The sequence below is a fragment of the Convolutriloba macropyga genome, chromosome 9, assembly GCF_964194025.1.
Source record: "Convolutriloba macropyga chromosome 9, txConMacr16.3, whole genome shotgun sequence".
NCBI lineage: Eukaryota > Metazoa > Xenacoelomorpha > Acoela > Convolutidae > Convolutriloba > Convolutriloba macropyga.
Window position 1 is genome coordinate 22,386,515 of NC_134476.1, and position 15,604 is coordinate 22,402,118.

Consider the following 15,604-nt stretch of genomic DNA (forward strand, 5'->3'; position numbering starts at 1 on the left):
GCCAATATAGCGCAAACAATCTTTTGTGCCGATAAAACCAATCAAAATGACAAAATTGAAGCGTTCTTCCGAACTGATCTCAATTTTATTAACAGTAAGTTTTTATACACAATTTTATCGAGAAAATGTTTACCCGCAGCCCAAATTTTATCATAAATGTACTTGTCCTACAAATAGAGAGTATCTAAACATAACTTGTAGGACACCCCACCGTTATTACTACCGTTTCGTTGCCTATCCGCCGTCTTGGTCTCGCTTCAAAGCCCTCACTCATGACAAAAATCTGTTGATTGAAGTTTACCTCAAATACTTTGTAACCAGGCCGTTTCAATTAATCAACGGAGGACACAGAGCTCTAATCAAATACAGCGAGAAACAACTGGCTGATGAAAATGGCTTCGTTGACCCAAACACTGGTCGACATATTCTATCTGATGTTTCGAGTACGTTTGGGGGAGACCCTCGCAGGACTGAAATGATATTTCTGTGGGATTCTGAGATTTATGAAAAGATATCTGTGGTGCCGACGGGTGGATACCTTCAAATTGTCAAAGTTATGGCAACCTTTTTATTGGCCGCGGAACGAGTTGTAGCTGTGTACTTGCGTGTCAAGAATCCCAGTTAAAAACTTGTGTCATTTTAGCAAACAAACGTCATTCAGATGCCCAAAGTGTACAGCCATAAATGATGAGACTTCTTTACTTGAAATATGGACTGTTATTAAATTATGTTCAATAGTGAATTTCAAAAAATAGGCTCCTTAGAGTTCTATGAACTCATAACCTATTTTTGAGAACTTAGCATTAAATCAACTTGTGAAAGTTTTAAATGTTTAAATACGTTTCGTCTACACTATCGACACCCTACATAACAAGTATAATTTTCTCAAATGCGCGGACCTCTGTGATCGGTAAACAACTGACCCAGACCCAACTCCTTTTGCCACATTTGCAAACCGCTTTTTAAGCATATTTACGTGACTCTGCAAAATATTCTAACAAAAGATCTCAAATTAGAACGCGGTTATCGATAAACAGTAGAAGTTCTCAGTGACTTCAAGCATAATCACGTAAACTATAAATCTCGACTTGATAAAGGGATTTTAAAAATAACGTCTTTAAACTATTCACAACAGCTAATGAAAATTCCTCACAACTTTTAAATGCAATTGCATTTGATTAAAGGGTACGATTTCATCGGTCTCAAAAACTTTGAGACAGAGAGCATAATATTAAAGATTGAACTTAAACTTAAACAAGAAAGTCCAATATTTTGCCATAAGCTTAGTGTCCAAATTTACGACAAAATATTAGACTTGGTTTTAAATCTAACCTTTGTCCCTTGCATCAGCAGCCAAAAATGTTTGGCTGCTTCGCTATCAGAGAAGGAGACGTTTGGTTCATTTCAACTCCTCTGAACATATAAGAAAATTTTCTTTCACTTATCCGAAAAAGTGTACTTGCAAGCACCCACGTGTCCGATGGCACCAAGTCTCCTGGGTGACAACGATTTCGTTCTAGCATATTCATTGAGCGGTTTTTGCAGACGCTAAGTCAAACAGTTGGCAATTGCAAAAAGCGCTGAAAGTGGATCAGTCCGTATTAGAACCATCAGCTGCCAACAGTCTCTAGAAATGCGCTAGACAGATAATGATTCATTGTAACGTTCCAGGACTAGATTTGAAGAATAAATTTGAGTCTAGGAAATAGACCCCCGCCAAAAAAAACTAACTTATTTTTAGATGGGAAATAAACCCCACGGGTAATAAACCCTCACGGAAATAAACCCCCAATTTAAAAATGAATTTTGGTCGCAAAAATTATTTGTTTGTGATAGTTTTTTGAAATGTCCCAAACGCTCTAAATGCACAGTTTTTTAACAGTCAAGTGAGTGTTTATTTCCGTGGGGTTTATGACCTATCTAAAATTAACTGTGATTTTTTTTTCGTGGTTTTTTTGCGAAACAGGTAATTTCACAATGGTAGCTACATACTGTAGTTTCAACGCCGCAATTTTTTTAAAAAAAACTCTATTATGATTCATAAAACTTGGCAAATACTATGTGATCTATTTTCTGAATATATCTTAACAATTTTAAATTCTAATAAATTTTTTAGGATACTAAGTTTTTTTTAGTCTAGTTCTTTTGCTAGGTCACCGCTCATTTCCCCTATAGGTATTTGTTTGTAACTCCGCAATCGCCGGTCCCAAGCCCGGAATTAAAAAGGAGGAGGGAAAACACCCGAATTATACTGGAATTAGCTCAAAAAAGTCAGTCTTAGCTTGACTTGAGCAAATTTTCCGACACAATTTCATGCTTAACATTGACATTTTTAGCTCGCCTGCCATCGTCATCTAGCCAGGTAACCAGTTGAAGAATTCAAAATCTTGCAAGATTCTTGAAAGAAAAATACAAAAACTTGCAAGATTCTTGCAAGAAGAATTCAATTCTCGCAAGAATCTTGCAGAAAAATTCAATTCTTGCAAGAATCTTGCAAGATAAATGGAAGAACTATGCATTATCTTGCAAAATTTCCTGCAAAATTCTTGCAAGATTTTGAATTCTTCGATCACTAGGGGAGTCAGAGAATCTCTGTATTTAATTTTGGTGTAATTTCTATCAATTGCTGGCTGTTAACTGTGTGATTGTAATTTTCACATATTACGTTGCATGGTAGGGTTGACTTTTCTCTAGTCTGGATGTGCACGGGAGCGTCACAATGCAAAACGCTAAATAGTTTGCAATTGTCGTAGGAGGTTAACCAAATTTTCACAGAAAGTTCAAAAATTTTTACCGGAATTGTATAAGTTTGTCCAATATTAACAAAAATATAAACTCAAACGAAGTTAAAGAAATACGAAGTTTTATCACATTTTGAGACAATTTTTGATGAAATTTGGTTGGGTTTTTATCAAATTTGCCTTATGGTATCTGTTAAATTACTATAACGTCTTATCTCAATTTCACGTTTAGTGAAGATTGCCAATGTAGGGATCAATGTTGTAAGAATTGTTTTCGAAATTGAACCATACGTTCCTCGCTTTAAAATTAGGTCTGAAAAAGGATTATCTTTGCTTCATCAAACTATTGGGTGAACTTATTTTATGTACAGTTCAGTTTCGGAACAATAAATATCCTTGTTTTCTCCAGAAGTGCTAATCCGTTCAACAATTCATCTATTTTTAGTAGAAAGCATCAAACTTTATAGTGGCAATTATCATTACGTTAAAATTAAGACTAAATACATAATCACTTGCGAAACGTTGGATTTGGACGAGCAGATTGGAGCTAAGCTATAGCTAAAATATTTGGAAAAGCAAATTTCAATTTTTTCATTAATTGAAGAAAAACCTTTCAGCTTGTTATTTTGGTATCACTTGAGGATGGCACTAGCAAGTATAGATATCCATTTTTATGATCAAACTGTTAGTTCAGATCGTTTAAAGAAAATATTTGTGCGTCCAACTATTCATAATTTGTCCACCCTATTGCCCAATGGTACCCAGCTCGTGGGTACCATTGGGTACCAACTTTAGGCTGATGATGTGCGTCACACGCTGAACGAGGAATAAGATTAATCCATTTCTGAACTTTCATTCTGTTATAGTAGGAGGAAAATTTTATCATGCAAACATTTAATTTTTTTATGTCTATGCACTTTTGGACACACAACAATAGCTATAATCTATATCAACAATTAGAGAAGTTTCATAATATCAGAATTAAGTTTTATTGATCATCGCTTTGCCCCGCATTCTGTGCAAAACTTGGCAACTTGTTCAAATTTCTGCCCACACTCGGAACAAAACTTTGCACCACTACCACCAGTCCCGTTTGCTACTTGTTTACTCTCTGTTGGTGCTGATAAATGTTTACTCGGTTGTGATTTAGATGCTTTGGGTGCAGGGGACGGTTTTGGTGCTTCCTCTACTTGTCGGGGTGTGTTCGAGGCAGTCTTCTTGTGAGGAACGACATTAGACTTTTTGCAGATGCTGACGTGTTTCTCTATTCGGTCCATATTGAATGTTCGTTGACAGTTCGGACATTCGACTAAAGAAAAAAAGTAACACTTTATTTATCCAAAAAACAATGTCAAGAGGTAACACTATCAATGGTAGTGTAGGGTAGTATAATAATAGCTTTATAGATAAAAATACAGGTGGGTCAACAACAGAAAGTATTAATTAATCTTGTAATGCACTAAAGAAGGATCAAGTAATTCACTAGAGAAAAGAAGTAAAAAAAGAGTTTTTTGAACTCCTTGTCTGTTTGAATTGGATTTTAAGTGCAATATGAGTACTTATATCTACACCTTATTTGCCCGTAAACATATTACAAAACTGCAAAAAGGGGATCTATGTTGATAAGGAATGTAAACTTCTCCTAACTTTGGGATTGTTATAATTCTAAAGACTTTTAGAATGGCATTGGGGTAACCAGGAACTTCTCTGAAATCTTTCGAACATGCTGTGGTAACGCGACCAAATGAGTAAATTTCAGCGTGCTGAGTTAATTCGTCATTAGAAAATATCCAGCTCTTTATAATGATTTATGATAAACTTAGACAAGATAACATCTTTTTATAACAAGGTGGCTCGCTAATGCGCAATGGCATAAACGGCTCTGACCTCGCTCACTCATTCGTAGCTTAATTCTCTACCAGTTGAAGTAGAACTATACTACCTTCAAAATAAAGAAGTAGTTAAAATGTTGCATTAAATTTTGTACTTAAATTTTGATGGATTCATTAACAGGGACCGACGCGCAAACAAAAAAGGTTTAAACATGAGTGAGATCAAATATCCAAAATTTACTCAAAGGATCACACGAATAAACAAAATGACAGAAAGTTTCAACAATCAACAAAAAATTAGATCCGGGAACCTGTATCTCATTTTCAAACTGAATTGCAAACAGTAATGCATTTTATCCAGCTACTTTATAACTAAAGATTGAAAGGCTTCATTCATTTTGGATCAGAGTTTAAGTTCTCAATTTGATTTTGTAAGTTTGTGAAGAATTCAAAGAAAAACGAGAGCGTAGGAAATCAAAAAAGAAGTCATGAGTAGCGAAACCGTTAAAGTTCTCCTATAAACCTTTTAAAAAAAGGTTCTATTTGTAAAACGGGAATAATGACAAAAAGAAAAGAACAATTCAAAAACTACTAAGTTTGAAAGTGACAACGGTAATACCAAAAAAGAATTTTTTTAGAAAAATTTAGGTATTTATATGTGTTTGTCTTTGAAAGGAGCAGCTAAGACGTCTTTTCAACCAAGTCAAGTTACTCGAAAAATAACAATATTGAGGGAAAAAAACTTCTTAAAACATCTATTAAAGTTTTTAAAACGAAAATTAAAAACCATCGCTATCAAAGGATTACAATCCGTAAAAGCTGCCGAATTTTGTACGTGTCTTTCGTGGAATGCCATACGAACGCGTCACAAAACTGTCAGAAGAATATAAACAAAAACCAAATACATATAAGGTGCATAACCAAACTGTGGTAAACCCTACAGAAAAACCAAACACTTTAAGCCAACAAGAGTGAAAACACAACGCGAAAACAATTAGCTTCAAAAGTAATCAAAACAATAAACCATTAACTTACAAAAATTTATAAATCCCCTTAAAATTCTTTAGAACCTCAATAACACATGTTCAGAATTGAGGCAACATAAAGAACAAAAAACTAGCTTAGTTCATAAATATTTTCCATTTTTATAGAAAGATATAATGTCAAAGTCAAAAAAATATTGATTGCTATCAGGTCAAATCAGACAATTGCATCTATGCACCAATAAAACTCCGACATCGTTTTCAGTATTTGTTGCCAGAGAGTCCGCAGCAAAAGAAAAAAACAAGAATCAAATGACTGGATTTGAAAAAAATTCCCTTGAAACCTATATCCAGATTCAAATCTATTTATGCTAAAGAATTAAAAAAAATGAGATTAATAATTGCTTGGTAATAAATGAGATGCTACGAAAAAGCAATAATGTTTGGATTACTGAAAATATGGAGCAAAAATGTAAAATTACCCACAAATGGCACTAAAATGAGAACAAAATCAGTGGGGACAATTGAGATGGTCACAAATCCCTAACCAAAACATAAAACTAGTGGTGAAAATCAAGTTTTCAAGAAAATGATTTCCATGTTTCTGGTACAAAAGACAATTTCATCACACGACACAAATTTATCTTTTTTCGGGAAAGCCATTTATATATATATATATATATATATATATATATATATATATATATTTATGTGTATATATATATATATATATATATATATATATATATATATTTATATGTATGTATATATATATATATATATATATATATATATATATATATACGTGAGGTTGCATTAGCAACATATTCAACGGGGAACAACATGATAAAAAAGCCATCAAACAAATACTGTTATCATTTCCCAGAAAAAAATATACCCAAATGTATAATTGAATATAACATAATTAACCCAGATTGCCTCAATTTTGGCGGGGAAAATCTAAACAAAATAAAACTAATAGAAAAAACACCCGAAAGACCTCATTGTGTGGACGAAGATGTCGTCCGCTGTTTTCGCTTCAACTACGATATTTCCGTCTCTTCCAGGTAACCCTCAACAGAAACCAAATACCATGCGGAGTGATGCGTTTCAAGGTTCACATAGATTCATTGAAATTGAGTTTCCTCCTGTTGTTATGGTCTATTTTGGTGGTTTTTTAATCAAGATAGGTGAGTATTCGCGGATTAGGATCCTACAAACCTGGGTGTCAGAATGTTCAAAATTCTCCAACAACTTTTTCCTGGTTGGCTTGGTTGGCGGGAAAACACAAACTGGAAGGGAACTTTAAGGACGCTGGAGCAGAAAAGAGTTCGGCCTCAACAGTTCACGTGGAGTATTCCGTTATTATCAAATTTTAGGTTTGGTGACCTGTATGTGCATTTTGAGTCCAATTTATCGCTAAGTTCTCCCAAACCTTCGGCGGACGCGACATTTGATCATGTGAGACTTTGATAGTTCAGTTGTCGAAGACACTTAACTGTCAAAACTTTACTTGATACAATTTTCTCAAGGCAACAGTTTCCACAGTGTACTGGATGCTTTTCTTTCTGTAGGTCAGACTAAAAACAGCAGCTAATATTGGCAAAAGTTCTGTTCACGTTGAAAACCGTTTGGTGCCGGCTAAATTGTTTGGTGTCGACAAACTGAAATTTGTTTGTACGTCTTCACATAACGCATTCTTTAGAGTGAAAATCGGGCGGCTTTAACAGGCATTCTTCAATTTGAGTTCTAAACCACGAGTACGTTGATTGAATGACTTCAATTTAGTCGCAAAATAATTCCAGCCATCAGATCAGCCTTTTGCTTATGTTTCAACAGTGCGGTGTGCAAAAAACACTGCTTGTTCTTTTGATAGAACTGCTTGACTAAGCGACAAAAAAACATTGCGGATTTCATTTGAGAGTTCTCGTTGAAGGAAACTCAGAAGTCAAACACATGTGACAGATATTTCTAGTTCCAACTTGGGCAAGTCTAAATGTTTAACGAGCACCACCTCTGTGTACTTCTTTCTTGATCTTAATTATTATTTGAGGTAGATAATGGAGCACGATCCAACAAAGTGTGTATCAACTAAAAATTGTATGCAACTGGTTCTGTAATTCCAGTAAATTTTGGTATCCTTTGTCAAAGAATTTTACGTACAGCAACGGACTGAAGAGTTCAAATAGAAGGGAGCCGCTTGTTTTCAAGCAGCACTTACTCAAAATACCGCCGCATTGTCATTATCAAGAGCATTCGAAGACTGGACGTAGTCATTGATATTAAGGTAAACCTTTAGTGCGCTCTGAGATTCGGCAATCAACAAAAAATGAGATCCGGGAACCTGTATCTCATTTTCAAACTGAATTGCAAACGGTAATGCATTTTATCCAGCTACTTTATAACTAAAGATTGAAAGGCTTCATTCATTTTGGATCAGAGTTTAAGTTCTCAATTTGATTTTGTAAGTTTGTGAAGAATTCAAAGAAAAACGAGAGCGTAGGTTATAAGAAAATCAAAAAAGAAGTCAAGAGTGAAACCGTTCAAGTTCTACTATAAACCTTTTAAAGTTTCTTTTTGTAAAATTGGAATAAAGAAAAAAAGAAAAGAACAATTCAAAGACTACTAAGTTTGAAAATGACAACGGTAATACCAAAAAAATGATTTTTTAGAAAAATTCAGAAGGTATTTATATGTGTATGTCTTTGAAAGAAGCAGCTAAGACCTCTTTTCAGCCAAGTCAAGTTACTCGAAAAATAACAATACTGAGGGAAAAAACTTCTTCAAACATCTATTAAAGTTTTCAAAACAAAAATTAAAAACCATCGCTATCAAAGGATTACAATCCGTAAAAGCTGCCCAATTTTGTACGTGTCTTCCGTGGAATGCCATACGAACGCGTCACAAAATTGTCAGAAGAATATAAACAAAAACCAAATACATATAAGGTGCATAACCAAACTGTGGTAATCCCTACAGAAAAACCAAACACTTTAAGCCAACAAGAGTGAAAACATAACGCGAAAACAATTAGCTTCAAAAGTAATCAAAACAATAAACCATTAACTTACAAAAATTTATAAATCCCCTTAAAATTATTTAGAACCTCAATAACACATGGTCAGAATTGAGGCGCAAAATAACATAAAGAACAAAAAACTAGCTTAGTTCATAAATACTTTCCATTTTTATAGAAAGATATAATGTCAAAGTCAAAAAAATATTGTTTGCTATAAGGCCAAATCAGACAATTGCATCTATGCACCAATAAAACTCAGACATCGTTTTCAGTATTTGTTGCCAGAGAGTCCGCAGCAAAAGAAAAAAACAAGAATCAAATGACTGGATTTGAAAAAAATTGCCCTTGAAACCTATATCCAGATTCAAATCTATTTATTCTAAAGAATAAAAAGAAATGAGATTAATAATTGCTTGGTAATAAATGACATGCAACGAAAAAGCAATAATGTTTGGATTACTAAAAATATGGAGCAAAAGTGTAAAATTACCCACAAATGGCACTAAAATGAGAACAAAATCAGTGGGACAATTGAGATGGTCACAAATCCCTAACCAAAACATAAAACTAGTGGTGAAAATCAAGTTTTCAAGAAAATGATTTCCATGTTACTGGTACAAAAGACAATTTCATCACACGACACAAAATTATCTTTTTTCGGGAAAGCCATTTATATATTTATATATATATATATATATATATATATATATATATATATATATATGTATATATATCTATATATATATATATATATATATATATATATATATGTATATATATATATATATATATATATATAACTGGCTTTCCCGAAAAAAGATAATTTTGTGTCGTGTGTCGTGTGTGTCCTCCTGCTGTTATGGTCTATTTTGGTGGTTTTTTAATCAAGATAGGTGATTATTCGCGGATTAGGATCCTACAAACCTGGGTGTCAAAATGTTCAAAATTCTCCAACAACTTTTTCCTGGTTGGCTTGGTTGGCGGGAAAACACAAACTGGAAGGGAACTTTAAGGACGCTGGAGCAGAAAAGAGTTCGGCCTCAACAGTTCACGTGGAGTATTCCGTTATTATCAAATTTTAGGTTTGGTGACCTGTATGTGCATTTTGAGTCCAATTTATCGCTAAGTTCTCCCAAACCTTCGGCGGACGCGACATTTGATCATGTGAGACTTTGATAGTTCAGTTGTCGAAGACACTTAACTGTCAAAACTTTACTTGATACAATTTTCTCTAGGCAACAGTTTCCACAGTGTACTGGATGCTTTTCTTTCTGTAGGTCAGACTAAAAACAGCAGCTACTATTGGCAAAATTTCTGTTCACGTTGAAAACCGTTTGGTGCCGACTAAATTGTTTGGTGTCGACAAACTGAAATTTGTTTGTACGTCTTCACATAACGCATTCTTTAGAGTGAAAATTGGGCGGCTTTAACAGGCATTTTTCAATTTGAGTTCTAAACCACGAGTACTTTGATTGAATGACTTCAATTTAGCCGCAAAATAATTCCAGCAATCAGGTCAGCGTTTCGCTTATATTTCAACAGTACGGTGTGCAAAAAACACTGCTTGTTCTTTTGATGGAGCTGCTTGACTATTCAACAAGAAAAACATTGCTGATTTTATTTGAGAGTTCTCGTTGAAGGAAACTCAGAAGTCAAACAGATGTGACAGATATTTCTAGTACAAACTTGGGCACGCCTAAATGTTTAACGAGCACCACCTCTGTGTACTTCATTGTTGATCTTAATTATGATTCTGAGGTAGATAATGGAGCACGATCCAACAAAGAATCAACTAAAAATTGTCCGCAACTGGTTCTTTAATTCCAGTAAATTTTGGTATCCTTTGTCAAAGAATTTTAGGTACTGCAATGGACTGAAGAGTTCAATTAGAAGGGAGCCGCTTGCTTTCACGCAGTATTTACTCCAAATACCGCCGCATTGTCATTCTCAAAAGAATTGGAAGACTTGATATAGTCATTCATATTAATGTAAACCTTTACTGCGCTCTGAGCTTCGGGATATTTCTCGACGTTGTTATCTGGGAAATTAATTGGGACAAATATTGCACAAGATGGTGAGCAGATCGTGTTTCACATCGTTGCCAATTGTTCGTAGCACAAGATGGTGAGCACAAGATGGTGTTTCACATCGTTGCCAATTGTTCGTAGGGATCATAGTGCAGTTTGATCTTCATTTTGGATATGATCTTGCATGAGCATTCCGCATTCCTGTAATGTCTGCTAATACATCAATTAACCTTTTCACGGAAACTGATCAAATTGTCAACTAGACTGTTTGAGAAATCTGGTTCTGTTTTAAGAAGTGAATTGACTGATTCCCCTTTGAACTTTGACGCTGCTTTGGCGGCCCGATAAAATTTGTTCTGCTTATTTGGATTTTGAACAGGTTGATGCGGCAAGTACTAATATTTTTGAGTTGGTTCAGTCATTTCAACTGACTTGACGTATTTTTTTCGAGAGCTGCGACGAGAATCGGTTGATACGTAGCACTAAGTGTTTGATCATTATAAAGTCGTTTTTCGTGCACCCCTCGTCAGAGCAAATTTTTTGGCCGCTGATATTTTGGGCACTCCAAAACGTCCCATCGCGTGTTTGAACAGACTATCCAGCTGCTCTTGTTTCATCTGTTTGAGCTGCTGCTAGAGATTTGTTTAACTTCTCTCCTTGGTGGTTTTTTAATCAAGATAGGTGAGTATTCGCGGATTAGGATCCTACAAACCTGGGTGTCAGAATGTTCAAAATTCTCCAACAACTTTTTCTTGGTTGGCTTGGTTGGCGGGAAAACACAAACTGGAAGGGAACTTTAAGGACGCTGGAGCAGAAAAGAGTTCGGCCTCAACAGTTCACGTGGAGTATTCCGTTATTATCAAATTTTAGGTTTGGTGACCTGTATGTGCATTTTGAGTCCAATTTATCGCTAAGTTCTCCCAAACCTTCGGCGGACGCGACATTTGATCATGTGAGACTTTGATAGTTCAGTTGTCGAAGACACTTAACTGTCAAAACTTTACTTGATACAATTTTCTCAAGGCAACAGTTTCCACAGTGTACTGGATGCTTTTCTTTCTGTAGGTCAGACTAAAAACAGCAGCTACTATTGGCAAAAGTTCTGTTCACGTTGAAAACCGTTTGGTGCCGACTAAATTGTTTGGTGTCGACAAACTGAAATTTGTTTGTACGTCTTCACATAACGCATTCTTTAGAGTGAAAATCGGGCGGCTTTAACAGGCATTCTTCAATTTGAGTTCTAAACCACGAGTACTTTGATTGAATGACTTCAATTTAGTCGCAAAATAATTCCAGCAATCAGGTCAGCGTTTCGCTTATATTTCAACAGTACGGTGTGCAAAAAACACTGCTTGTTCTTTTGATGGAGCTGCTTGACTATTCAACAAGAAAAACATTGCTGATTTTATTTGAGAGTTCTCGTTGAAGGAAACTCAGAAGTCAAACAGATGTGACAGATATTTCTAGTACCAACTTGGGCACGCCTAAATGTTTAACGAGCACCACCTCTGTGTACTTCATTGTTGATCTTAATTATGATTCTGAGGTAGATAATGGAGCACGATCCAACAAAGAATCAACTAAAAATTGTCCGCAACTGGTTCTTTAATTCCAGTAAATTTTGGTATCCTTTGTCAAAGAATTTTAGGTACTGCAATGGACTGAAGAGTTCAATTAGAAGGGAGCCGCTTGCTTTCACGCAGTATTTACTCCAAATACCGCCGCATTGTCATTCTCAAAAGAATTGGAAGACTTGATATAATCATTCATATTAATGTAAACCTTTACTGCGCTCTGAGCTTCGGGATATTTCTCGACGTTGTTATCTGGGAATTTAATTGGGACAAATATTGCACAAGATGGTGAGCAGATCGTGTTTCACATCGTTGCCAATTGTTCGTAGCACAAGATGGTGAGCACAAGATGGTGTTTCACATCGTTGCCAATTGTTCGTAGGGATCATAGTGCAGTTTGATCTTCATTTTGGATATGATCTTGCATGAGCATTCCGCATTCCTGCAATGTCTGCTAAGACATCAATTAACCTTTTCACGGAAACTGATCAAATTGTCAACTAGACTGTTTGAGAAATCTGGTTCTGTTTTAAGAAGTGAATTCACTGATTCCCCTTTGAACTTTGACGCTGCTTTGGCGGCCCGATAAAATTTGTTCTGCTTATTTGGATTTTGAACAGGTTGATGCGGCAAGTACTAATATTTTTGAGTTGGTTCAGTCATTTCAACTGACTTGACGTATTTTTTTCGAGAGCTGCGACGAGAATCGGTTGATACGTAGCACTAAGTGTTTGATCATTATAAAGTCGTTTTTCGTGCACCCCTCGTCAGAGCAAATTTTTTGGCCGCTGATTTTTTGGGCACTCCGAAACGTCCCATCGCGTGTTTGAACAGACTATCCAGCTGCTCTTGTTTCATCTGTTTGAGCTGCTGCTAGAGATTTGTTTAACTTCTCCTAATGCTGCTCCATTAACTTCTTTTACCGTGAAATGCCCAAGCTCAGTGTTTTGCCAGCCGCCTTTCAGCAAAATTTGAGAACTTACTTTCCAGTCGTCACATTTTCTTGTTGACTATATCCATGTTTGTACGCTCTAAATTGTTTTTTGGTGTTGTTAATTTATTTGTTTAATGTTTTTTGTTTTAACTGATTTCTTATTGTTTTCTGGATTCAAACCTCGCTTCAGAACCCACAAATGTTTCTTTTTTCTTCTTCAGATCAATTTCCTATAACCTGTTGCGTAAGTTTGCAAGTAGTCTTTATTTAGTTTGATTGTTGTCTACGTTCGTCAATTATATTCAAAATTTGTAACCTGTCGGTCCTTTAAATGATGACGTCATCTATCCAGAGTAAACAAATCGGGACCACGAAATCTGGAATGCAGGCAGCAGTCGTCTCCTAGCTTTGAACACTGGTTGGCCATATCTATCTTGCAAACCACCGTTGTTGCGTGTTGTAATATGTTGTAGTAAACTACAGTCCAGCTAGTGTTAAAATCGCCCAGCGCAAGTGGTATAGAAGTTTTCGGCGAAACTAGTCCCCATCAGCATATTTAACTATAGACTATCAGAATTAGCACCTGCATAAAAGTGCCTGCATAAATTGTAAAAGCCGGCATAGAAGTTTGATTCCTTTCCAAAAACAGACATCATAAAACTATGGTATGCAATAAGCACGAGAATTTTTATATTCCTATTTTTGGGAAGTCTTCCGTTGTTGGCCCCCATTGTCTTATGCGCCTTATACCCCCAGTTAAAATATTGTGGTCATAAATATAGTAAATTTATCACACTTTATCACGTGATGAAAATTATCCTTGGGTGTTGTGGAACGGGGCTTCAAAAATAGGCTCTAAACAAACAGGAGGCGGGGGCAGAACAGAACAGATGCCACTTTTGTACTCTGGTGACTCAAATCAGATTAGGTCAGGTCAGAGCTAATATCGACAGAAACTACAAAATCAAGACCTACCCAAGTTAGCCTGTGCAGCCTCGAATGCGGCATCGGACGCCCCCATGCTGTACCCTCCTCCCTTTCCCCCAAGAGCCCTGTCAGGTACTGCCTGTGGCTTCACTGGCTTCTTCTTCCTGATTATATCCCAGGGTTGTGGGTTTTAATCTCAAAACTTTTTCTGCTTCTTCAGGAACTGCAATATTTTTTCCGATTCAATTTTGATCTTTTCATTCAAAAAGGTTGTTAAATTTGAGATTCAATCAGCTCAAGTAAACATATAGTGGATTATAATGAAGAAACAAAACAATATTATGCTATTTTGCACCCTCCCCACACAACTCTAGGCTCCTTCCCAAAAATAGCTCACAGTATCGTATATATTCAGTATTTGTGGGTTCTATCCCAGCTACGCCGGAGGTTTGTAATGTGACATCAGTAACTGGAGAACACGGGTGTTTCCTATTATACGACCACCCCCCCCCCCCCCCCCAACACGCACTCACACACACACACTTTACATACAGCTTTACTTTTTATCCCCAAATCCCACTTCCCTAAACTCGGGAGCCAACTGTTCATTCGCAATCTCCCACTTCTTGAGACACTGTGGCTCGTGAATGGGCAGAGAGGCCTTGGAGAACTGGCGACCACAAATATAACAAAAAGGGAGCTCTTTCCGAGGAGCATTCGGGTTTGAGTTAAACGGAATATTCATTGTATATCGATTACTGAAAAATTTCAAATCAAGCAGTTGTTTTTCACACGGCTTTGCCGTTAAACAATGGCTTGTGACGTAGATTTCGAGAATTTTTTAATAGTCGAATTCGTTATCAGCTGTAAAACTAATCCGTTTACGAGCTAACTAATTCATTGGTTTTAAAAAAAGTGAGACTGTAACTGAATTGCGTATAGTCCGAATACTTCGATATCAATAGAAAATGAATAAAATTGTTTAATTCGGTTGAATAGTTTAAAATTAATGTTCAAATAGTTAAATAAACAGCAATTGCTAAAAAATATTATTCAACAGTGTAGTGATTTGATAATTTAGTTGGCAATTGTTTGAGCTTCAAAAATTGTAAAACGTTATACATTCAAACGTTGAAGTGATACACAATACGTAAGGTAACTGAATACTTTCAAACAAATAATGTTGGATCGGTTTTAAGTTCAATCTGAATGCGATGTTTTATTGTGTGTCTAATATAGTTGTTTTTACGTGCGTTGCTTTTGCTTGCGTATGACTGATAAAAAAGCACGCGTCTTTTAGTTTTATTTATTGAAGTTTGAACTACTGCTGAGATTTTACTGGAGAAAATCAGTCGGCAAAAATGACGGATTGTTTAAAGCTTATAAATCAAGATAACTAAAAACTTACTGAAACCATTACAAATTGCCACAGATAAGCAAAAACTCTTTGCTTGTTATGAAAATCTCATTGATATCTTGTCAAGTTCCAGTCATTGTTTCTTTTGTGGGGACGGGTTGGGGGTAAAACAATTACAAGCGTGGTTATTTGTTGAGAAACTATTCTCAA

The 15,604-nt window shown here is 35.7% G+C and overlaps 1 protein-coding gene across 1 annotated transcript; it reads right to left on the reverse strand.

Moving 5' to 3' along the window:
* Positions 1-3,618: 3,618 nt before the first annotated feature.
* On the reverse strand, positions 3,619-15,318 carry LOC142346314 (uncharacterized). Its single transcript, XM_075398844.1, has 3 exons — positions 14,621-15,318; positions 14,086-14,200; positions 3,619-4,050 (listed from the first exon to the last, which is right to left on the reverse strand). The coding sequence occupies exons 1-3, from the start codon at positions 14,780-14,782 to the stop codon at positions 3,737-3,739; spliced, it is 591 nt and encodes a 196-aa protein (XP_075254959.1). The 5' UTR covers positions 14,783-15,318; the 3' UTR covers positions 3,619-3,736.
* Positions 15,319-15,604: the final 286 nt, after the last annotated feature.

Excerpts from the sequence above, each read along its gene's own strand:
- LOC142346314 (XM_075398844.1), bottom strand. The coding sequence starts at position 14,782 with ATGAATATTCCGTTTAACTCAAACCCGAATGCTCCTCGGAAAGAGCTC. Across the intron at positions 14,201-14,620 it reads AGTTGGCTCCCGAGTTTAGG|AAGAAGAAGCCAGTGAAGCC; the intron begins GAAGTGGGATTT and ends GATATAATCAGG. Across the intron at positions 4,051-14,085 it reads GGCTGCACAGGCTAACTTGG|TCGAATGTCCGAACTGTCAA; the intron begins GTAGGTCTTGAT and ends TTTTTTCTTTAG.